Here is a 23,884-nt window from a genome sequence, read left to right as displayed (position 1 = left end):
TTTATCTATCTCTGCTTCAGGTCTAGGCTCGGCAATGATTATTAGATTATTGATTAATATCTTGTTTATTAGAGTTTCAAATTAATGAGCTAGTGACTTAATGATTTCTAAAAGTGGTCCGCATCACATGGGAAATTCCCCCCAGTTTTTGAAAGTGCAAAACTGGAAGGAAAAAAAAATCACTCGTTCAAATGAAATTCATGTTCAATTAAAAACTATAAATGAAACTGCTAAGTATTGATAATCCAACCAAATTGAATCAATTCATCCCATTACTTTAATATACTCATGAGAAAAGATTTCATCCCAACAAATAAATTTCAAAAAATAACCTATGTAACAGGCTCTATGCAACCATATCAGGCCATCCCCCAAGCCGCTGTCGTCAGGTGGAAACCGCCAACTCCTCTAGAAGATTACTTGCCGGAGGAAGCAAAGCAACAGTGTCGTGTTCAGGAGTCGAATATTTTTTGTAGACACCTTTCAGTTTACTCTCCGCCGCCATCGAGTGAAACATCACCAAATGCTTTGCGCAATCCCTGTTTTTCAGAACAAAAAAAATTGGCAATTATAAGCACAATTCCTCATACTTCAAAGTATAATTTATTAAACACAAAAACTGCACAACATACAAAAGCTGTGGCTCAGAGAACCCAGTATGGTGTTTGAGAGTTTCGCTCCAAAGGGGACTCTTTTTTAGAGTGCAGCGCGCAGTATAAACTGAAGAAGCCGCTATCATCGACGGGCAGTACATTATCATGGAATATTGCATTAACGCCAACTCAGCAAAAAAGAAACACATATGTTCCATCTGTGTTTGAAGAACAGAGAATAAAAGATGAGCAGGTGAAACCATGGAGTTTGGGTAATGGAATTTAGTATTATCATACAGAAAAATATAGAAGAGAACTCAATTTAACTTGCCTCTTTATCAGAGGCAGCGGCTTTAAAAAACCGAACGAGAAAAACATATGGTGTGGGTACTGTTATGCTCCATTCAAGCTTGTTCAATATCTTTTTCTCCATTCTCAATATCTGTTCTCTGTTGTATACCTTGTCTGATACGCAAATAAATTCGTTGATCTGCAATTATCAATCAACCCCAATCACCCAATTACTCTATAATCAATGTATCAGAAAATTAGACTTGAAATGGATATGGGAAGCTTGCAAATATTTCAGAAAATTATCTCTTAAATGAATATTATTAGAAAGGCTGGCAAATATACCTCAGGTGCCCAAATCTCCTCATATTTACTGGCTATGAGCATGCCAGCTATGCCCACCAACTGTAATTCCCTCCTCAGGACATTTGGTTCCATCGAAAGGTACCGATCAACGATATGTTGTGTAAGATAAAGGGTCTCAGGCATAAGTTCAAATTTGTTGTGAACTTCAATCAACCAATCCATTAGTATGGATCTCATCCTATCATTGATCTGGGTCTGTGAATCCATATAGTCGTGAATCCGACTCGAGGTCTGCCATAACTTGTACCAATCAGTTAAGAGCAAACGCACAGACAAGATATAGAGGCCGGGGGGGGGGGGGGGGGAGTGGAAATTGAAGAAAATATATACCTCTGCAAGTCTATAAAATTTATACATGTCTTCGACATATTCTACAACTGCCAACTGATTCTCAGAGTCCGCCCCATCAATGTCGTTGGCCTTAGTTAACCCACAAGCGGCTTGGCTTCTAGCGGTGAGGATTTTAGTCAGGGTTGTCTCTACTTTCTTCCTTGTAGATTTCTCTTGTGGTTTTTTCTGACTTGTAGTTTCCTCTTGTGTATCGGGACTGATCTCGATTACTGTTTCTGGTTTCGGTTTAATGGTCACCTTCTGTTTAGAGACTTTCACACCACCTTTTCCTATCACTCCATCAACAACAATGGCAGCTGATTTCTGCACAATAAAACCCAATACAAGATACGAGATAAATTAGTAAGCCTGTTTATTTTTTTATTGGATTCTATTGATCATATATATCTATTCAGGCTCTGTTTCATTAGACCTAAAATGGGTGTAAAACCATTTTACGCCTCATCCATTTTACATCGAAAGAAACGGAAGCCTTGGCATAAAATGGGAGTAAAACACATTTTATGCCCATTTTTAAGTCGAAAATGGGCATAAAAGTTGTTTTGCACCCCATTTTACGTTGAAAGAAATGGAGCATCAAGACAAATTGTGAGAGAAAAGGAGATTACCTTATCAGCTGCAGCAGCGGCCTGTGCATTGGCAAGGAGTTGAGCCCCAAAACTTCTGCAATTAAGAGATAAAGAACTCAAGCTAATGAAAAAAGAATTCAAGCACAGAAATCAGACCTATTATAACTAAGAAGCTTTTTGCTTGTGAGAATTGAAGACCTGAAATGGAGGAAATCTTTAACAGACCTTGTTACCGGGCGGTGACACAATTGAGGCTGTGGCTTCCTAAACAATAAAAGAGAGCAAAACAGTAAGGCTATGAAAAACATGAAAGATTGGATTGTAAATCTCAGTTTATAATCACAAAAGGGGATTACCCTTCAATGCCTCGGACATTGACCAGATTCCCAATATCACCCAAAGCTCTCCTATTGTTTCCATTGCCTGTAACAGGCTTCTGCTTACCCAAAGCATCTGCTCCACCTGCAAGTTTCAAGAGAAAAAAAGTTCTCATCTAATCACCCAAAAAAAAAGGTGAAGCGAAACAGAAGAAGACCCATTGAAGAATTGTTCTGAAAAAAAAAAAAAAAAACCATCTTAATAAGAGCAAAAACACAGAAGCAAAATCAAAGAAGACAGAAACCCAAAAAACGTTAAATAGAAGAAGAGCCATTGAAGAAATGTTGTGAAAAGAAAAACCATCTTAATAAGAAGAAAAAAAACGGAATCAAAATCAAATAAGAAAAATCATCTTGATTTTCACCATCTTTTAGGGTTTTTAGGGTTATGTTCTCTTGATTTTCGCCATCTTTTAGGGTTTTTTGGTGGTAAGGAGATTCTCCAATGAGAATAGAACAAAACCCCAAAACACGATTCAAAGAAAAAGGCAGAAATTATACTTTAGGTAGAAGATCAAAGAAAAAGAGGGTTTATTAAGAGGAAGCATTAGTAAAAAATACCTTTGGGCTGTTGATGAGGTACAATAGGCCTTGATGCCATCTCTCCTTCTTGATTCCAAAATACAACTGATCCAATGGTGGAGATCACAGACGACAGAAAGCAACGGAGCCCACCGTTCTTCGTCCCCTCCTCTTCTCTATTAGAATTCGCCACCGCAAGCAAAGATCAGACCCTAATAATTACAAACAAGAGACTAGAGTCTCTGCTTCTCTGTTTTCCCCTTCTTCTTTCTCCTTTACCTCTCTACTCTTCTTCTTCTTCTTCTTCTTCTGGTCTGGTGAAATAGAATGGGAACTTTTCCCTTTTTAATTCCAAACGAGAGGACGTCTCCCCAACGGTCGATTTCCTTTTGTTTATGTCCGTTCGATTCTTTAATAAACATCGAACCGCTAAAAAGCATTTTGTTTAGACTTGTAGCCGTTGGAGTATTTTGAATGTCAGCGGTCAGTAAACGAAACGTATTTTGGTGGGGAGATATCAAATTCTCGTGTTTGAAATATCGATTTCGTATATTATCGGATGAGATTTTATATGGTGTAAGCCTTAATCGTCACGTATTTTTTCAAAAAGTACTGTACGGACCATATCATAGGATGATCCAAACCGTCCATGTGAAGGAACACAACATAAATAGGTTGTGCCCCAAAAATCATTTCCATAGGATGATCCTAGCCCTCTGATCAACAGAGGCTTGCCAAATATTTGGTTCTTGTATATATCGGAGAGTTGGGATCATCCTTTAGAAATGAATTTTTGGGGCCCATCACATGGACGGTTTGGATCATCCTATAGTGTGGTCCGTACATCATTATTGAGAGGCGATTGGTAGAGACGGACTTAAATGGGTCTTATCTCATCAGATCCCTACATGTGGACGGTGGAGATGTACACAGTTGGAGAAAAGGTTTTTTGGGTCAGTTTTTCTCTATCTCGAGAGAAATTGGGAGAAACAAAGGCCTTGAAAAATCCTCTCTCTTCAATCAGGTAACGAAAGATGAGAAGAAGAGGGAACTGATAAATTCGCCCTCTTTTCTTCCCTAGGACAGCCCCCCTCTTGTGTATTTATTAGGGTTGCAACTTGGGTCGGGTTTTACCCGTCCTGCATCGACCCAACCCAAAAATAGCATGGGTCGGGTTTAGAAATCATGGGTTATGGGTAGGGTCGGGTTTTAGTTTACAAAACCCGGCTCAATCTTGGGTACGGTCGGGTTTAAAGAAAAAAAAACACCCGAAACCCGACCCAACTTATGTAGGTGTACTATGATATTTTTAATTATCTCTTAATTAACATAGCAAATTATTTTTCAATATATTGATATAACTGTTTTCATTGAGGTGATCATGTTTTTGTGAGGTGGAAATATAGTTTCCTTCTTAAATTTATACAAGATCAAGATCAAGAACATGATCATGAAGAGGAGAAAGACAGGGATAGAAAGAAGAGCAATTTATAAACCCATCCAGAAAGGGTGAGAAAAGTGATTGGAGAAAAGAAAAGGAGAACAAAGAGAGAAAAATGAGTTTAGGAATAGAAAATTGACCTAATATGAAGCATCACACTCCAAAAGGCATTACATTTAAGAGAGAGAGAGAGAGAAGAACTTCAAATTTTATTTAATCAATTGCATAGCATTCAAGAAATGTGCCATGAGGCTTCATATATATAAGAAAATAAGAGAACTAGAAAGTTCTAAAATCCTAAACAAAAACCTAAGACTTTGGACTAAAATCCCCTCTAATGACTTAATGACTTAAAATGTTCTCTATTTAAAACACTCATAACTCAAAGAACACAAGTAATTTTGATGGGAAAAGATCATGATACCCTCATATAACTTAAAGGACTTAAAAACACCTAAAAGACACATAAAAATTAATATATGGGCCTACGGATGGTCCCCATCATACCCTCTTCTTGAAAAGATTAGGCCCCATCGAATATAATTATTGGAATGACTGATGGGAGTTTGTCGACTTTGAGCCTCGTACAATCTTCAAATGGTTTTCCCTTCCATGGAAAATTAAGTCTTTCCAACGCATAAGAAGTTTTGGCTATTGTGTTGTCGATTTGAAGTAATGTGATCTCAAAGCCCGCATTTAAAGTACTCCTTGTACCGTGAAAACTTAGGCAGAAAAAATCCTGATTCTTCTGTTTCTTTGGGTCTGTAGACGCTCGCTCGTGAGCTCTTTCAATTAAGCAGTAAAAATTCAAGAGGGATCCAGCTATTACGATTGACAATTTTATTGTCGTGATCTTAAGCTCCTACTGACTATGTCGAGTCACTTACCTCTTCCAGGCGTGTTGGATATCATTTGTTGCCCTTTTAATCATCAGATAGTATATGCGAGCTGACTTTTGACGAAACCAGGTCTGAAGGATGACTACCGCTTTCTGAATCATTAAGTTATGTAAGCAAGCCACGTATTGTTGGAATTGTTGTTGGATGACGAGTGTGCTCCTCTCGTCTGCTGCTTGACGTCTAACACTTTTCGCGCTATCAATCCTCGAACACAAGCCTGGATATGGATGGCTAAAGTAACTCGTCTCTTGTACACTTGCTTATCCAAGTACGTTCGTTAAGTTTTCAGGATTTTTAGGCAAACAGATAATTATATTGTACGAGCTTTGGCTTTCTTCTCTCGAATTATTCTAGCTCGTATTATTTGGCATTCCTGAAATGTCTTCGAAGCAAACTTTTCCAAAAATAGATCCCTCGTATCACACCAACAGGTAATAACTGATTTTTCCATTATGCATCGTTTCTTCTTCCATGTTAGCCACCACTCCAAGGCATGCCCGACCATAGTTATTTTAGTAATGTAAATCATTTGATCATGGCCAAGATTCTGCTGCCATAAATACGTCTCTAGTGCTTCTACCCAATCAAGGCATTTTCATTTATTGACTCCATAGAATCTTGGTATGTCTCTAATCCTCATATCCATAAATTGGGATCTTCTTGTCATATTCATGCTATCCCAAGTAGCCATTCGAACCTAGGATCTGATACCAAACTGATATGAACCCAAGTAGGGGTGCAACTCGGGTCGGGTTGAGGCCAACCCTAACCCAACCCGAGATAGCATTCCCTCAACCCTAACCCGACCCATCCCGAGCGTCGGGTTGAGGATGGTCAACCCTAACCCAACCTGCCTCCAAATCGGGTCGGGTTGGGTTCGGGTTCATATAGGGCCAAACAGAAAAATACATGAAAAAAACATAATCCTAAGAAAATCTTGATAAAATTAGAGGATGGAGGTCGGGTTTGGTCTGGGTCGGGTTGCCAATGCCGCAACCCTAACCCAACCCGAAATTAAATCGGGTTGGTTTTTCCCAGCCCTAACCCAACCCAACCCAACCCAAGAAAATGCGAACCCAACCCGAGCCAAAATCAGGTTGAACCCATCGGGTTCGGGTTAAACCCGACCCAAGTTGCACCCCTAAACCCAAGGCTTTGATACCAAACTGATGTGATCCTAGGCTCTATCGAGAATTTTACCAAATACTTGAAGGGCACTAGATGAACTTACTTAAGGCATTTAATTAAGGGAGACTCAAATTGGACTTTTATAGAAGACTTAAGGGGTTGAAAAATGAATAAGCCAAGAGGAAGAGAGAGAAAGGAAATAAGGAATCAAGATCAATAAAAGAGAATCAAGACCAAGAGAAGAGATAGAGATCAAGATCATGAAGAGGAGGAAGATAGAGATAGAAAGAAGAGTGGTTTATAAACCCAACCGGAAAGGGTGAGAAACGTGATGGGATAAAATAGAAGGGGAAGATAACGACAGAGAGAAAGATGAGTTTAGGGATAGAAAACTGACCTAATATTAAGCATTACACTTCAAAAGGCATTACATCCACAAGAGAGAGAGAGAGAGAAATTTAAATCTTTATTCAATCCATTGCATAGCATTCAAGAAATGTCCTTGAGGCTATATATATATAAGAAAATAAAGAGAACTAAAAAGTTTTAAGACCTTAAGTAAAATACCCTCTAATGACTTAATGACATAAAATTTTCGCAACTAAAAGAACGTAAGTAATTTTGATGTGAAAAGACAGTGATAGCCCTCATATAATTTGAAGGACTTAAAATACTTAAATGACATATAAAAATTAATATATGGGCCCAAGGATGGTCCGCATCAAAATATAAAACTGATGTACTTACAATAGGAGTGAAATTTCAATAGGTGTCTCGTGTACTTTTTTTGGTACAATTTTCTTCCTTCAATTGAAGGAATGTGGGGGGCAATGTTTGCACCCATTTTTGAAATTCTTGAGCAGTAATCCACCAATAGATAAATTATGGTGGTTATTTTCAAATATGGTGACATGTAGTGGCGACATGTACAAAATGGAAGTTACAAGTCGTAGTGAAATGTGCAAGTAGTGGAAATTGCAAGTGGAAATGACAAAGTAATGGTGACATGCTCATAGTGGAAATTGCAAGTGGAAATGTTACAAGTAGTGGTGACATGCTCAAAGAGGGAGTGCATGCTAGGAAAAACTGCAGATGAAAGCTAAAATAGGAACGACTATATCAAAAGAAGAGGTCCTAGACCCAACATCAAACATGACATAGCATTTAACTTTTATCATTTACTTTTCTTGTACTATCATTTACTTCTCTGTAGTTGTAGCTTGTCCACTTGAATTAAAGACCCAAGGGAATGGATTCATCTTCCTAGGTGATCATTTCTCTTTAATTCTCTATCTCTAGCACTTGTGTCTGTTTGTGTTATTTTATTAAAAGGTTAATCGGATATCTATCGATCCTGAGAGTCATTTGCATTCAATGTGCATCGATAGCATCATTTGTGTTCTGCACGCATCGGCATTTACTGCGAGTCATTCACATTATGCATGTGTCGACTTGTCGTTCACATTCTGCGTGTGTCGACATTCCAACTTGGCATAACATCGTATTAGAAAATCCTTTATGTCTGAGAAAAGGCATTAGAGCCCAAAGAAGAAGTGGCGTTCCCCTCTTCTTCTAAATTGCCTGAAATCCAATCCCATGGAACAGAAAATTCGATCGTCTACCCTTCCAATTGAATTTCGAATTGTTCGTTAGAACCGGCACGCCCATGCATTCATCATAGACAGACGCGCGCACACCCCACCAGCACCAACCGACCTTGCTGATGGGTGGCCAAAATGGGTGAGCGGCCAAAACGGGTAGAATATAATCATTTGGAGAGGGAGGCCAAAACAGCCTTGCTGATGGGTGGCCAAAATGGGTGAGCGGCCAAAACAGGTAGAATATAATCATTTGGAGAGGGAGGCCAAAACGGCCAAAGGAATAAGGAATCAAGATCAATAAAAGGGAATCAAGATCAAGAAAAGCAAGCAATAACAAGAAAATAGATCAAGATCATGAAGAGGAGAAAGATAGATATAGAAAGAAGAGCAGTTTATAAACCCAACCGGGAAGGGGAAAAGTAATAAGTAATGGGAGAAAACTAACCTAATATGAAGCATCACACTTCAAAAAGCATTACCATGGTTTCCTAACTGTCAGTTGTCAGTTCTCCAAGATTCTCCAATGAAGAAGTACACGTGGAATTGTTCAGCCATCTAAAGTTTAAACCTTTCATTTAGTGGTCTTCATTGTAGGTCATGCTCCAAACATCTTCTCGATTGGGTGATAGGTGTAAAATGGATGGCTTAAAAAGTTTTTTCTTTAAAAAAAAAAATGGATCGGAGAGATTTTAGTTTATGATTGATCCAACAGATGAATGATTTGAGTTACCAAACCGGTGGATCATCAAAATATGTTTATCATTCAAACTTACCTAGAAAGTTGCAATGGGCATTAAGTGAGACCACCCTTAAATCTTAATTTTTTTGAATGGCAACCTTAAATCTTAGGGATTTGCTAGGGACCATCGCAGAAAGGCATTTCATGGCTGGCTGTTGCATGTGAGTGCAGCCACCTCAGATGAATTAAATGAATAAGATAAAATGTGCTGAAAACGAGTCTGCGTGGTTGCTCTCACGTGCAACAGCCAGCCGCAAAATGCCTTCCTGTGATGGGCCACGAGTCTGCGTGGTTGCTCTCACGTGCAACAGCCAGCCGCAAAATGCCTTCCTGTGATGGGCCCTACCAAATTCCTATACATAATGCCTTCCTGTGATGGGCCCTACCAAATTCCTATATATAATGAAGCAATGTATTTTCAAACCATGTTTTGAACTATTAAATCAACAAAGCACTATATAAGTTATAACAGGGGGTTCTCACTGATTCTAAAGATAGCTTAAGTTATAAGGAATTGTTAAAGTATAAAAGATAAATAACGCCTTTCTTCAATAGCTTAACCTTTTGGAAAAGTTGGTAAGTTAACATGGCATCAGAGCCAAAGGTCTCTATAGAGTTCAAATCTCCAGGATAGCACAAATCCACATGCGAGGGTTGGCCCACACGTGCGGGGGAGTGTTAGTATAAAAGATAAATAACGCCTTTCTTCAAACAACTTAAGCTTTTGGAGAAGTAGGTACACGAATTATGGACACATCCAAACTGAGAAAAAAAAAACAAGAAGAAAAAGGGTAGATTCTGTCTTTTCCCAAAGCCAGAGTTAAAACTCTGAATGAAACATAGAGAGTAACTGAACTGAAGCAGAGAGAGAGAGAGATTTTGCTATAGTTTAAACTTTAAACAACATTACTGCAAAGTTTAAACAAGCAATTTTTTTTTAAAGAGGATAGTTTTATTGATGAGGATAACCCAAATACAAAGGTGGGGGACAAGATGTCTCCTAAAAGCATCTCTCCTACAAGCATGAGAATTGATAATCCACAAAGCACCCTTTATTCCAATTTAGTCACATGAAACAGCAGAGTATTTGATAATCCACCCAAAGCAGGAGAGTGGTCTCATTAGCACCGAATGACCACCAAGGATTTCCCACCAACCAAGAATATCACTCGTTCAAATGAAATGCAGAGTTCAATTAAAAACAATAAAATGAAACAACAGAGTATTGATAATCCACCCAAATTGATAATCCACCAACCAAAAATCATCACGTTACTCCATACTCCCCCCGAGGAAAGAGTAAGAATTTTCCATCCCAACAAATAAATTTCAAAAAATAACCAATGTTTAGGTGCTCTACGCAACAGTCAACTCCTCTAAAAGATTTCTTGCCGGAGGAAGCAAAGCAACAGTGCCACGTTCAGGACTCGAATATTTTCTGTAGACAGCTTTCAGTTTACTCTCCGCTGCCATCGAGTGAAACATCACCAAGTGCTTTGTGCAATCCCTGTTTTAACCCAAATAAATTGGCATATATTATTATAAGCAAATCCTGATATGCTTCTATTTCAAATTATAGTATAATTAATTAAACACAAAAAAAGTGTTCAACATACAGAAGTTGTGGCTCAGAGAATCCAGTGTGGCATTTGAGAGTTTCGCTCCAAAGGGGACTCTTTTTTAGAGTGCAGCACGCAGCATAAACCGAAGAAGCTGCTATCATCGACGGGCAGTACATTACCATGGAATATTGAATCAATGCCAACTCGGCAAAAAAGAAACACATATGCTCCATCTGAATTTGAATAACAGAGGAAATAGAGATGAGTATTATCTATCATGAAGGAAAATATAGAGAAGAGAACTCTTTAGTTAACTTACCTCTTTGTCAGAGGCAGCAGCTTTCAAAAACCGAACGAGGAATACATATGGCGTGGGTACTGTTATGCTCCATTCAAGCTTGTTCAACATCCTTTTCTCCATTACCAATATCTGTTCTCTGCTGTAAACCCTGTCTGATATGCAAATAAAGTCGTTTATCTGCAATTTGATCAACCCCAAATACCCAGTTACTCTATAATCAAAGTATCAGAAAATTAGATCTGAACTGAATATGAGAATCTTGCAAATATTTCAGAAAATTATATCTAAAATAAGGCATCTCGATTAATCAATGTAGAAAAAATTAGGTTCGAAATGAATATGGAAAGCTTGCAAATATTTCATAAATATATCTTAAATGAATATTAGAAGGCATACCCAAATATTACTATGTAATCAAAATATATCAGAAAATTAGATTTAAGATGCATATGAGAATCTTGCATACCCAATATTAGATTTGAAATGAATATGGAAAGCTTGCAAATACTTCATAAATATATCTTAAATGAATATTAGAAGGCATACCCAAAATATATCAGAAAATTAGATTTAAGATGAATATGGGAATCTTGCATATATTTCAGAAAATTATATAAATTGAATATTAGAAGGTAGTGGGAATACCTCAGGTGCCCAAATCTCCTCATACTTACTGGCTATGAGCATGCCAGCTATGCCCACCAACTGTAACTCCTTCCTAAGAACTGCTGGTTCCATCGAAAGGTACCGATCAATGATATGTTGTGTAAGATAAAGGGTCTCAGGTGAAAGTTCAAATTTGTCGTGAACTTCAATCAACCAATCCATTAGTATGGATCTCATCCTATCATTGATCTGGGTCTGTGAATCCATATAGTCGTGAATTCGACTCGAGGTCTGCCAAAACTTAAATCAATAAGTTAAGAGGAAAGCAGACATGATAAGTAATGGGGTATAAAGTTGAAGAACATATCCACCTCTGCAATTCTATAAAATTTATAGATGTCTTCAACATATTCCACTACCGCCAACTGATTCTCACAGTCTGCTCCATCAATGTTGTTCACTTTAGTTAACCCACAGGTGGCTTGGCTTCGAGCAGTGAGGATCTTAGTCAGGGTTGTCTCTACTTTCTTCCTTGAGGATGTTTCTTGCTGAGGTTTATTCTTACTTGTAGACTTCTTAGTTTCCTCTTGTGTATCGGGGCTGATCTCGATTACTGTTTCTGGTTTCGGTTTAATAGTAACCTTCTGTTTAGCGACTTTCACACCACCTTTTCCTATCACTCCAGCAACAACAACTGCAGCTGATTTCTACATAAGAAAACCCAATGCAAGATAAGAGATATATTAGTATGCCTGTGTATTTTTTTAATATTGGATTCTATTGATCATATCTATATTCAGGCTCTGTTTCTTTGGACCTAAAATGGGACTAAAACAAATTTTAAGCCCACCCATTTTTACATCGAAATAAACAGAGCCATGATGTGTAATAAAATAGGTGCAAAATGGCCCCAAAAAAATGTTTTACACTCATTCTACGTTGAAATAAAGGAATGGAGCAATAACGAAAGTAATGAGAGAAAAGGAGATCACCTTATCAGCAGCAGCAGCGGCCTGCGCATTGGCAAGGAGCTGAGCCCCAAAACTCCTGAAATCAAGAGATAAGAATTGAAGCTAATGAAACAAAAAACTCAACAGAAATATGAGAAATTATAAGAAAGCAGATTTTGCTTCTGAGAATTGATGATATGAAATTGAAGAAATCCTTGACTGACCTTGTTACTGGACGGTGACACAATTGAGGCTGTGGCTTCCTAAACAACACAAGAGAGCAAAACAGTAAGGCTATGAAGAGACATGAAAGAGAGGATTGCAAATCTCAGTTTAAAATCACTGTTAACCAGATTCAGTCTAAAAGGGGATTTAGATTTACCCTTCAGCGCCTCGGACATTAACCAGATTCCCAATATCACCTAAAGCTCTTCTATTGTTTACCTTGCCTGTAACATGCTTCTGCTTACCCAAAACATCTGCACCACCTACAAATTTCAAGAGAAAAACCAGTTTCCATTAAACTAATCACCAAAATTTAGATGACTATTTAGAGTATTTAAGGGAAGTGTTGGGGGTTTCAAGAGACCATCAGTTATCTGCCAAGCTTTCAAAATGCAGGTACGGTTGTATGGAAGTTGAAACGACCTTTAGCTTTCATAAGCCAAGGTCTCAAAGGCAAGGCCATCTTCCTCTCCACTTATGAAAAGGAGCTTTTAGCTCTTGTATTACCAGTCAAGAAATGGTGGCCTTATCTAATTGGGCAACCCTTAAAAAATAAGACTAATCATCAAATTCTTAAATTCTTGCTTGAACAACGAAACACCTGTTGGGGTTCCACGCATAAGCAAATAGTCCCACATCGGATAAGTGAAATGGATGGAGATGGGTCGAGATTGTCCATGTTGCTTCTGCGTGGAGGAGGAGATTGTTGGAGGAGGAGATTGTTGGGGTTCCCCGCATAAGCAAATAGTCCCACATCGGATAAGCAACCCTTAAAAAATAAGACTAATCATCAAATTCTTAAATTCTTGCTTGAACAACGAAACACCTGTTGGGGTTCCACGCATAAGCAAATAGTCCCACATCGGATAAGTGAAATGGATGGAGATGGGTCGAGATTGTCCATGTTGCTTCTGCGTGGAGGAGGAGATTGTTGGAGGAGGAGATTGTTGGGGTTCCCCGCATAAGCAAATAGTCCCACATCGGATAAGTGAAATGGATGGGGATGGGTCGGGTTGTAAGGGAATGGTCACCCTCCCTCTAACGGCTAGCTTTTAGGGGTGAGTTCTACGCAGTAACAACTCCTGCCCAAAAACACTGGATTTCCAAATTACTTGGATACGACTTCACAGATGAATACAAAAGTGGCCGCAAGAACCAATCTCCTAATGCACTTACGAGGAGGGGTGGCGAAGAACCTCTCTTATTCTTCATCTATAGACTAGTTGCAACTTGGGTTGAAGAAATTCGGACTGAGTACAACCGAGAACCTGAGTTACAAGGGTTAATGTACCGATTTATGAAGGGAGAGCTGGATCCCACAAGGTTTACCAGCCATGATGGGGCTCCTATTCTACAAGGGTTGAATCTGTTTGGGATCCCAAACTCCCATCAGATTTCAAGTGTTGCATCATCTTCATAGCAGCCCAACCGCGGGACGCTCAGGATACCATAAAACCTTTCAACGAATTCAATCAGGTGTGGACTGAAATCTGTTGAAAATGCCTTCTGGGATGGTCCCTTGCAAATCCCTCTAAAAAATATCAAAAAAAAAGATATTTAAAAAAAACCCAAAAAAATCAAGTGCCCCCATGTTTAATTCCATCTGGGTCCCTTTCTTCTCTATATTTTCTCTTGCTTTCTCCATCTTTTTTAATTAGGGTTTTTTCTTGGTAGGGAGGAGAGGTAGATCTGGAGTATAGTATTCGCCCATGAAAACAGAACAAAATCCCAAAACAAGATTCAAAGAAGAAGGATGGCATAATACTTTTAGGTAGAAAAGAAAATCAAAGAAAGAGAGGGTTTGTAAGAAGAAGCAATAGTAATAATACCTTTGGGTTGTTGATGAGGTACAATAGGCCTTGATGCCATCTCTCCTTCTTGACTCCAAAAAACAACTGAACCAATGGTGTAGATCACAGACGATAGAAATCAACAGACGAGGCCGTTCTGCGTCTCTACTTCTCTATTAGAATTCGCCACTTCAAGCAAAGATCAAACCCTAAAAATTACACACAAGAGAGCCTCTTCTTTTCTCTGTTTTCCCCTTTCTTCTTTCTCCTTTCTACCTCTCCTCTTTTCTTCTTCTTCTTCTTCTTTTTGGTCTGGGGAAATAGAATGGGAACTTTTCCCTTTTTAATTCCAAACGAGGGGCGTCTCTCCAACGGTCGATTTTCTTTTGTTTATGTCCGTTCGATTCTTTAATAAACATCCAACGGCTAAAAAGGATTTTTAAATAGTTCTAGCCGTTGGCGTATTTTGCTTTGGAGAAATCAAATTCTCGTTGTTTGAAATATCGAGATTTTATAGGCTGTAAGCCCTTTTTAGTCCCTTATTATTCAAAAAGTACTGTACGGACCACATAATAGATGATCGAAACCGTCCATATGATGGGCCATAACGTAAATAGATTGTGCCCAAAAAAACATTTCCATAGGATGATCCTAGCCCTCCGATCTATAGAGTATTCCATTCTATGCAGTTCATCTATAGATCGGAGGGTTGAAATTCTCCTATGGAAATGATTCTTTGGGCACAACCTATTTACATTGTGGCCCATCATATAGACGGTTTGGATCATCCTATAGTATGTTTTCTTTCTCTGTCTCACGAGAAATTGGAAAAAACAAAGGCCTTGAAATCTTTTCCCTTAAAAAGAGGGTCACTTTTGGGGCCCTACAGTGTAGTTGTAATGTGTGGATATGATTAGAACCGTTGATCTGATTGGGGGCCACCCAGTGCAATGAATTCCCTTTTAATCTTTCAAAGTTTTTTTATATTTCGGAGCCATGACTCTCCTAGGGTTCTGGCAACTAAGATCCCTTTTTTACACTAGAAGGGGTGTGGCCCAAGGACGAAAACGGGGTGAATATATAACTTCCCATTTGGACTATATAAACTATCATTTGTTATTCTTGTAGATAGGTCATGCTTCAAAAATCTTCTCCATAGGATGATCTTAACACTATGAATTTTGGAATTTCTTTTCGGGAGATGATTTTCTCACTCCCCTTTGTAGGATTTTGCGCTAACGTGATTGACATTAAAATGTATTAAAGTCCCCCACAATTCACATTAAAAGGGGGCGCATAATCCTAGAGGGGTGAAAAAATCATCTCCCCTTTTATATATACCATCATCTTAAGGCTATTGATATTTGCACTACAGTGTTTTGATAATTGCACTGAACTCAGCTTGTCTTTCCTTATTTAATAGGCTTCTAAGTAGTGCCGATATCAATGTTTAAATAATAAAAGACGAGTTTGTGCAATTATTAAAACATGGTAGTGCCAATATCAATGGCCTTTTCTAAACTTCTTGAACCGGCAATTGTATTGAAAGGTTAGGATGATCCAAATAGGAATGCCCCATTTTACCTATTTTGCCTGTATAATTCTTGTATCATATAAAATGTGGAGGTTGTTTCACCTCAAAGTGCGTAATTAAGGGAGAAAGGCTTAATTCTGGGACATATGAGGGTTGAAGGATTGAAAGGAAAGCTGTTTTTGGGAGGTAAGCTCGCCTTACTTAACCATCTCACGTCCTCTATTCCTATATGTACTATCCTCAAAACAATTGAATGCAAATTTGTGAATTTTTGGTTGGGTGCCACTGATCAAGGTAGAAAGCCCCACTGGTGGCTTGGAATAGCTTATGTAAAACCAAGGATTAAGGAGGCCTTGGAACTAAGTCCCTACGTTATTTTTGTAGTGCTTTTAGAATTGAAAAAAAGAAAAGAAAGGGAATATGAAACTTCTTGTTGTATGTAACATTTCGTTGTAGGTTATTATCTACTTAGCGATTTCTCTCTTTTTTTGCCATATTGATTGGATGATCCTATTTATTTTATCTATGAAGCGCATTTTAAGATTTTGTAATGAAAAGCTAAGGTCCCTTCGCATTATCTGCGTTTTAGAGCGAAGGGCAAAATTGCTGGAACATAACTGTTTGGAGCGACTCTGCTTCGCTTCAAGAATTCAGCAGTTTTAGCCATATGGAAATCAGGATTTGGAGAAACGGGTCAGATTTGGCAAATCTGTTCTTCATTTTTATTCCTCGCGGAAAAAAAAAAAAAAAAAAAGGAAGGGAAAGGTGCTGCCGAGAATGATTAAAGAACACTATTTAAGTTGTTGATTTATGAGTTATTAGGACTCTTTGGATGCCGCCTTATTTGCAAATAAGACCAATCTTAGTTTAATCTTATTTGCGAATAGGAGATTAAAGCATCTTTGAAACCCATTTACTATATTATTCCTAAAGATCTTTTTACAATTATTCACAAATAATCAGCCAAACACAGAATCAGGACCATGTGGGTCGTCTCTTTGTAAGCAAAAAACATTAGTCTTTGTAACCTTGACCATTCAAATTTGTGCTTTTCTTTGAATACTAATCTGTCAGAGGAAGAGAAATCACCATTTCTGCCTATTCATTTTGAATTTTATGAATTAATTTTGGGAAGTGATATTTACGCCCCTTTTGATCACCAGGCACACCCGGTGTGAGTGTATCAATAACAAAAGGAGGCCTGATGTACTTGATGTCAGAAAAATTCAAGGGCTTTGATAGCAACGTTGACTGTCAGTGGGTGTCCCTGGTGATCAAAATGGGCGTAAATATCATTTCCCATAATTTTGGGTCCAAAACAAATTATTTCAATCAAAAGTGTATTTAGTTTTGGACTCAAAATCCAAAACGAACGGGTCTCAAAAGATGCAAGTGTAAGGGTGTCAATTTTAGCTCGGGCTCGAAGGCTCGCTCGAGCTCGGCTCGAATCCTTAACGAGCCGAGCCGAGCCGAGCCGGCTTGCCAGGCTCGTTAAGCTTAACGAGCCGAGCCCGAATTAGGCCAGGCTCGGCTCGGCTCGTTAAGAAAACCCATATAAAAGAAATAAAGAACAGTCATATAAAAGAAATAAAGAACAGTAGGAAACAGCTAGCATAATCATGACTTTTTTTTGTAATTGTCATAACTTCGTTGGTTGAATTTTTTTGGTAATTGTTGTTTGTAATTTTTCATTTAAAACTATATACACTCAGCTATTTTACTTTTTTCCGTAATGATTACTTCTTTTTTTTTTCTTCTTTTACCAGTAACCTTTGTCATTGCAATCTCGCACCAAAGGATGGTCAAAGGTTGTGATAATCCAATTCATCTGATTTGTTCTTTTGCTAGCAACCTTTTTTTTTTTTTCTTTTGCTACCAACCTTTTTCACTGTGATAATCCAAACCGATAATCCATTGTGATAATCCAAACCGTGATAATCCAAACCGCCCATTTGATACGTCACACGTCACGTATATTTCAGAGTAACCCAAGCTCGATAAGGCTCGCGAGCCTAGCCGAGCCTGACCGAGCCGAGCCGATTCGAGCCCGAGCCTAGCCTTTGAGCTTAACGAGCCGAGCCGGCTCGGCTCGTTTACACCCCTATGCAAGTGTTAAGGCAGGCAAAAATTAACGCTTCAACTTCTCTTGGTAAAACCTTTGCCCTGCTTGTATTGCAAGAAAAACATTTTTGACGGATTTTTTTTTTCCCTCTACTTAAAAATTGATTAGAGTTGGTTCAATCTTCTTCTTCTTCTTCTTCTTCGTATGTGTGTAAATAAAGTAGGAAATCTTAGAAATATTTTTCCTCTCCAAACTTATCGATAAAATTCCAACAATCCAAAGAGGGCTAAGGAGGGCTTATTGTGTGGTCCGCGTACGCAGTGACGTCATAAGCAAAAAATGAATAGAGAGGATTTCACTTGCATTATTGCGCATGCAATGACGTCAAGCACTCTGACTTGAACAATAAGTTGCTGTAACATTGCCCTCTAATTTAAGATGGGAAATTATATGTTCACCCCCTTTTCTTCCCTAGCCACCCCTGTAAAAAGAGCATTCATAAATATACTAGTTGGGGGTGGACGATGGAAGAAAAGGGAGTGATATCACATCCCCTTTGTAAAACACTCTTTACTGCACAAAAGCCTCATATAAATTATAGAGCAGGGCATGGGGTCATAGCATCCTAAAAATTTCATTACAATGGGGGAATTGAAGTTATTTGGAAATTCTATAAGCTTTTTCTCCATTAGAGTTGAATGGGCTTTGAAGTTTAAGGGGATTGAATACGAATTCATTGAAGAAGATCTCACCAACAAGAGTCCATTGCTTTTGAAGTACAATCCTGTGCACAAAAAGATCCCGGTGCTTTTGCACAATGGAAAACCAATTGCTGAGTCACTAGTCATACTTGAATACATTGAGGAAACATGGAAAGTAAATCCTTTACTGCCTGAAGATCCTTATGAGAAGGCTAAGGCGCGCTTCTGGGCGAAATTTATAGATGAGAAGGTAATTGTTTTCTACCTTTTCTGGTTTCTGGGTTTTTAGTACATGTTTGGCTCTATTAAAAGATTTTTCCATGGTATTTTATTAGTTTATCAAGTGGTTAGAGAACTAGGGAGGATGGGAGAGGGAGAGAATGGATAGGGTATGAGTGAGGGTGAGAAGAGGCTGAAAAAACAAGGAAAAGAAATACTATAATCCCTCAAAAGGGATTTGCTAGCGTCCATCGCAGAAGGCATTTCGCGGATGGTCTGTTGCATCTGACGCAGCCACCTTGTGAATGAAGACAAAATCTGCTGAAAAGTGACCCTCTGTGGCTGCTGTCACATGCAACAGACAATCCGCGACATGCCTTCTGCAATGGACGCTAGCATATCCCTACAATTTATTTTGTGAAATGATATCAGCACAATCCTGTTTTAATAATTGCACAGACCAAGCTTGTCTTTTCTTTTTTAATTGGGTTGTGAGAGCTTTTTGGGAACTGTATAACCTTTTGACAGCTCTCTGCTCTTTTTTTTTGTTGGTAAGTTGCGATTGAACCACCGACCTCAATGTCAAAGAGTAAAGCCTTACCATTGAGCTAGAGGCTCAACCCCAGCTCTTTGCTTTTTAGCCACTTCTTACCCTCTCCTCATTAATAATGAGATATCAAGTCTCTTCATCTCCTACCCTCCTTTGCCCTCTCCTAGATAAACTAATATACCATTGGAAAAACAATTCATGGTTGCCAAAAATTGGCCTCGAGTGAAACTTTTTGTGCATTTTTTTGTGTGCCAACAGACAAATTGGAACCCATATCCGAGTGGGTTGTAACAAATTTTCCAAAAAAATATATAGCTATTTATTGGAAAAGCAAGCAATTATGATACAAATTTTCTTTTCCAAACTTTTCAAAATAATCCTCAAATCCAAACGGCCTAAATAGAAAAACACCTGCACTTGGTTTTTTCTGAATTTTGGCCATTTTTTTCGGAACTTTTCTCGAATCTTTTACAATTTGCCTTGAATAACAATTATTCTGGAGCCAAGATTTTCTAACTATTGATAAAGCCATTGATCCCAAGTTAAAATATTTAATCATTTTTCTTTGAATTATCTCTCTTGATGTAGTGTTTATCTAGTGTACTGTCCGTTTTCTTTTCACAAGGAGAAGAACAAGAAAAGGCTGTGGAACCGGCATTGGAGACACTGAAAATTCTGGATGAAGAGATCAAAGGGAAGAAATTCTTTGGAGGAGAGAGCATGGGATATTTGGATTTGGTTGCTAGTTGGATTTCTCATTGGCTCCCTGTCTTTGGCGAATGTTCGGGTGTGAACTTACTCAGTGCAGAGAGGTTTCCATCGCTCTATGCATGGAGTGAGAATTTTAATAAGGTGGATGCCATTAAAGAGAAGTTACCACCTCGAGAACAACTAGTTGCTATAAGTGCACGCCGCAAAAGCCAGCTTGCCGCAGCAGAGAACAAATGAGCAGTTCCTTGTTGTCGCTACATTATCATTGCAGTATATGCTTGTTTCTGTTTTATGGTCACTAGAAGTATGTCCTAATCAAATAAATGAGTGTTGAAATTTCTTCTCTTTATATTGTAAGACTAATATTGTGTTGTGTGATCGAATCATAAGCATGTAATTGACGAAAATAAAAGCAAGTAGAGATCGAGCATAAATACCTCCGCCCATGGCTTTTGATCGCTTGGCAATGATATTTCTTGATCCTGAGATGATTCGAGTATGGTGCGATTATCCCAGGAACTGATTCCCCTTTCCGCCCATCTATTGATATTCCTGAAAACCCACTTCAGTTGAGTCACCCCTTTCTACCCTTTCATACCTGACTAGAAAAACTCCATATGGAAGCAACATAGGAGCTAAGATTTTCTCTGTCCTCAAAGGTAAATCAGAGTTACCACGCTCCGGATACCACTTTGTGGGACCCTGGTAGAATTTACCCTTAAAAGCTAGCCATTAAGGGGAGGGGTGCCCAGATCCTTACAAGACCTCCACATTAGGTTCTCCTATATGGGATCTTTGCTTACACATGGAACTCCAACGGTTTGGCCACCATAAATAAATACTCTATGGAATATTTGTGGGTCCAACTAAGAGAGAGATGCGTAGAAGATGGATGGACTTGAGAGGGTGTGAGTTGAAGGATCGTAGATGCGATTTGTTGAAGAATGAATGGAAGGGGACTTCGCTTAGCTGCGTTCCGGGGTATTTCCAGGGAGATTGTTTTTCCTTTATCATTATTGTATTAATATAAACGTTTCCATGATCCAAATCATGCCAGCCTTCTGCATATGGTGCGTGCGACGGTTACTCCCTTTCCAATCAGGTGAGGCCATGCGGCCACCACCCAACATGAGTGAGGGGAGCATAAAAAGCCACTAAAAACCAATTCTAAATCTATTTCAAAAAAAAAAAAACCAATTCTAAATACGTATCTTACCTGCGACCTCATGGTTGAGATACAATGCCTCAACTATTGAACTACAGGTCCAACCACTCAAGGTTGGTCAGCCATTGAGGGCCTGTATTGGACTATTCGGCTTAAAATAGGCCAAAGAGATGGCCATATTTTATTAAATTAGTAGTACCATATTGTTTGGTAGCGTTTTGGGTATTATGGATTTCGGTTTCGGTGTTGCTAAATTTAAAACCATTGTGGCCTCTACTTTTTACATTTCTCCGCTCATATTTTTTCTTGAAAATTATGGGCATCTATCCATAAGCTATTAGACAATTAAGGACGCAAATAGAAAGGGTGAGACCATTCCGGATCTGTTAATACTAAAATAATATCCAACTCTGCTACCCTGGTTTCCACACTGTCAGTTCTCCAAGGTTCCCCAACGCAGAAGTAGACATGGAATTGTTCAACCATCTAAACCTTATCATTTACTGGTCTTCACAGTAGCCGTGAGTCATGCTCCAAACCTCTTCCCATTGGGTGATCCTAACCATTCATATTGTAGGGTGTAAAATGGATAGTTTAGAAAGTGGGGTAAAAAAAAGAGATTTTTGGTTTATGATCCATCCATCCAATTTAGGCCCCAACAAATGAATGATTTGGATCACCAAAAGAACATGTTTACAATTCAAAGTTACTTAGAAAGTTGCAAACGGCAGTAAAAGTAGAGAGACCAACCTTAAATCCTAATTTTTTTTAATGGCAACTTTAAATCTTAATTTCAGACAAAAGCTGCTAAGAAGACACACAGTAAGTGTTCACATCCAAGTAATGGGTCAATGGTCACTGGTGCAGATGATGGTTGATGGGGTCCGGATTCAGCACTGATAGGTCCGAACTCAGCACTGATGGGTCCGAACTCAGCACTGATAAGGTCCGAACTCAGCAACCAATTGGCTGTTGACGCGTGGCCCTCACAGGGACCGCTGCGAAGCCAACACCTGTCCCTGCTAGGTGTGACACCTGGACCAATCAGGGACTTCCACCTACCCTTCCTAGGTATGAGACCTGGTCCATACAGAGGCCACCACCTGTCCTGGACAGGTGGCTCAGAACTACCACCTGTCCTAGACAGGTGGCTCAGAATCACTATAAATAGCCTTCACTTGTGCTAAGGTGAGGGATCTGAAAATCAAAACCCTAAGCTTTTGCTCTGACATTGCTCTGCACTCCTGCTCATACTGACTTGAGTGTCGAAGCGCCCGTCCGGAGCACCACTCCGGGTTGGTCCTCTGACCCTTTATCTTCTTATCTGTGCCCTTGTGCAGCGCAAGACTCCATTAGCCTTTCAGCTGTGGCCTGCCAGATCAGCCCTTCCGGCCCTACCATAACCTGTTACCAATTTTAGACCTAACAGATTTGGCGCCATCCGTGGGACCCCGCAACAAAAAGTTGTTCGGAACTTCACTTAAGCAATGGTAGGAAAAAACGGAAGGCATGTGCCAACCTCCCGGACGACCCGGGCTACAGCCCCCCGCGAAGGAAGAAGCGAGCGATTGGCCTCGCAGATAGAGGTCGGGGCGCCAGGGGAGCCCAGTCCGACTCGCTTGGACCGTTCAGACCCTACCCCGACCCCGAGGGAGATGCGGGCCCTTTTCCAAGAAATGACTGCTGTGATTGCGCAGTTCAGGAATCCGGCCACCGCACTCCAGCAGCACCCAGCCGAGGCCTCTCAGCCCGCCCAGAGGAGGGGAAGCTCCCGCAGAGAGCACACTCCTTCGCCCCGGGAGCAGACTCGTCACTCTACAAGACGAGATCACCTCTCCCGGGACAAGCATGTGCGCCCCGAGCCTCGCCTACATCACCGGTCACGATCTCCCTCCGTACAAAGGCATGGCAGCAAGAGAGACGCCACGCACGGAGAGGGATCGCGGCACCGGCGAAGGAGTCCGGCCAGTCAGTCCGGATCGGCTATGAGCCCGCCAGCAAGGAGAGAGAGGCCCGTCCACCGGGCTGAGGAAAGAGAGGACCCGGTGTTGCAAAGGATCCAGCAGATCGACCACCGGATTGAAGAGCTCGCCAGAGAGCAGGGCCGGCCTGCCTCCCGGATCTTCACAAGCGCTCAACCATTTTCGGACAGAGTGCTCAGCGCAGAGGCCCCTGCGGGCTGGAAGATGCCGCAGATTCCGCAGTATGACGGGACCACCGACCCCGTGGACCACTTGGAGACTTTCAGGACCACAATGCTCCTCCACGGGGCGTCGGATGGATTCCTTTGCCGGGCATTCCCCACCACGTTGACCAGAGCAGCGCGGGACTGGTACTCGCGGCTTAAGCCCAGGTCCGTGGACAATTTTGATGATTTTGGGGATGACCTGGTCCGCCATTTCATGAGCAGCAGAAGACCCAGGAAGACGACGGCTTCGCTGATGGCCCTTAGGCAGGGAGATGATGAGGCCTTGAAAGTGTTCGTTGGTCGCTTTAATAGGGAAGCTCTCCAGGTTCCCAACCTGGATCCCTCCGCGGCCACGAATGCCCTTCTGGCCGGCGCCCGATCAACTGACTTCAGGCGAGCAGTGGCCCGGCGCAACCCGCAGTCCCTCGCGGACCTGATGGCCG

At 40.1% G+C, this 23,884-nt stretch overlaps 3 protein-coding genes across 5 annotated transcripts; 1 reads left to right on the top strand and 2 right to left on the bottom strand.

Annotated features, from left to right (window-relative positions):
* Nucleotides 1-254: 254 nt before the first annotated feature.
* On the bottom strand, nucleotides 255-3,437 carry LOC143881041 (G2/mitotic-specific cyclin S13-7-like). Of its 2 annotated transcripts, none has more exons than XM_077384033.1 (9): nucleotides 3,109-3,437; nucleotides 2,527-2,632; nucleotides 2,369-2,434; nucleotides 2,210-2,264; nucleotides 1,581-1,904; nucleotides 1,230-1,481; nucleotides 925-1,083; nucleotides 633-811; nucleotides 255-539 (listed from the first exon to the last, which is right to left on the bottom strand). In XM_077384033.1, the coding sequence occupies exons 1-9, from the start codon at nucleotides 3,146-3,148 to the stop codon at nucleotides 386-388; spliced, it is 1,335 nt and encodes a 444-aa protein (XP_077240148.1). In that variant the 5' UTR covers nucleotides 3,149-3,437; the 3' UTR covers nucleotides 255-385. The 2 variants fall into 2 exon arrangements, with proteins under 2 accessions (XP_077240148.1, XP_077240149.1); XM_077384034.1 differs by having other exon boundaries at nucleotides 2,396-2,434; nucleotides 3,109-3,435.
* Nucleotides 3,438-9,807: 6,370 nt separating this feature from the next.
* LOC143882075 (G2/mitotic-specific cyclin S13-7-like) lies at nucleotides 9,808-14,619 on the bottom strand. 2 transcript variants are annotated; one of them, XM_077385479.1, is made up of 9 exons: nucleotides 14,351-14,619; nucleotides 12,679-12,784; nucleotides 12,521-12,559; nucleotides 12,339-12,393; nucleotides 11,718-12,053; nucleotides 11,386-11,637; nucleotides 10,759-10,917; nucleotides 10,494-10,672; nucleotides 9,808-10,384 (listed from the first exon to the last, which is right to left on the bottom strand). In XM_077385479.1, the coding sequence occupies exons 1-9, from the start codon at nucleotides 14,388-14,390 to the stop codon at nucleotides 10,234-10,236; spliced, it is 1,317 nt and encodes a 438-aa protein (XP_077241594.1). In that variant the 5' UTR covers nucleotides 14,391-14,619; the 3' UTR covers nucleotides 9,808-10,233. The 2 variants fall into 2 exon arrangements, 1 of the variants encoding a protein (XP_077241594.1); XR_013252092.1 differs by having other exon boundaries at nucleotides 10,246-10,384; nucleotides 10,494-10,590.
* A 3,742-nt stretch (nucleotides 14,620-18,361) lies between these two features.
* On the top strand, nucleotides 18,362-20,437 carry LOC143882074 (putative glutathione S-transferase). The gene is made up of 2 exons (XM_077385478.1): nucleotides 18,362-18,858; nucleotides 19,966-20,437. Exons 1-2 carry the CDS (start codon nucleotides 18,550-18,552, stop codon nucleotides 20,323-20,325), a joined length of 669 nt encoding a protein of 222 aa, XP_077241593.1. The 5' UTR covers nucleotides 18,362-18,549; the 3' UTR covers nucleotides 20,326-20,437.
* Nucleotides 20,438-23,884: the final 3,447 nt, after the last annotated feature.

This window comes from Tasmannia lanceolata, unplaced genomic scaffold (genome assembly GCF_043159265.1).
Source record: "Tasmannia lanceolata isolate RefF3 unplaced genomic scaffold, GAP_Taslan_0.1 ptg000007l, whole genome shotgun sequence".
Classification (NCBI taxonomy): domain Eukaryota; kingdom Viridiplantae; phylum Streptophyta; class Magnoliopsida; order Canellales; family Winteraceae; genus Tasmannia; species Tasmannia lanceolata.
Note: the sequence above shows the minus strand (reverse complement) of the source record. Positions and strands in the feature narration are given on the sequence as shown.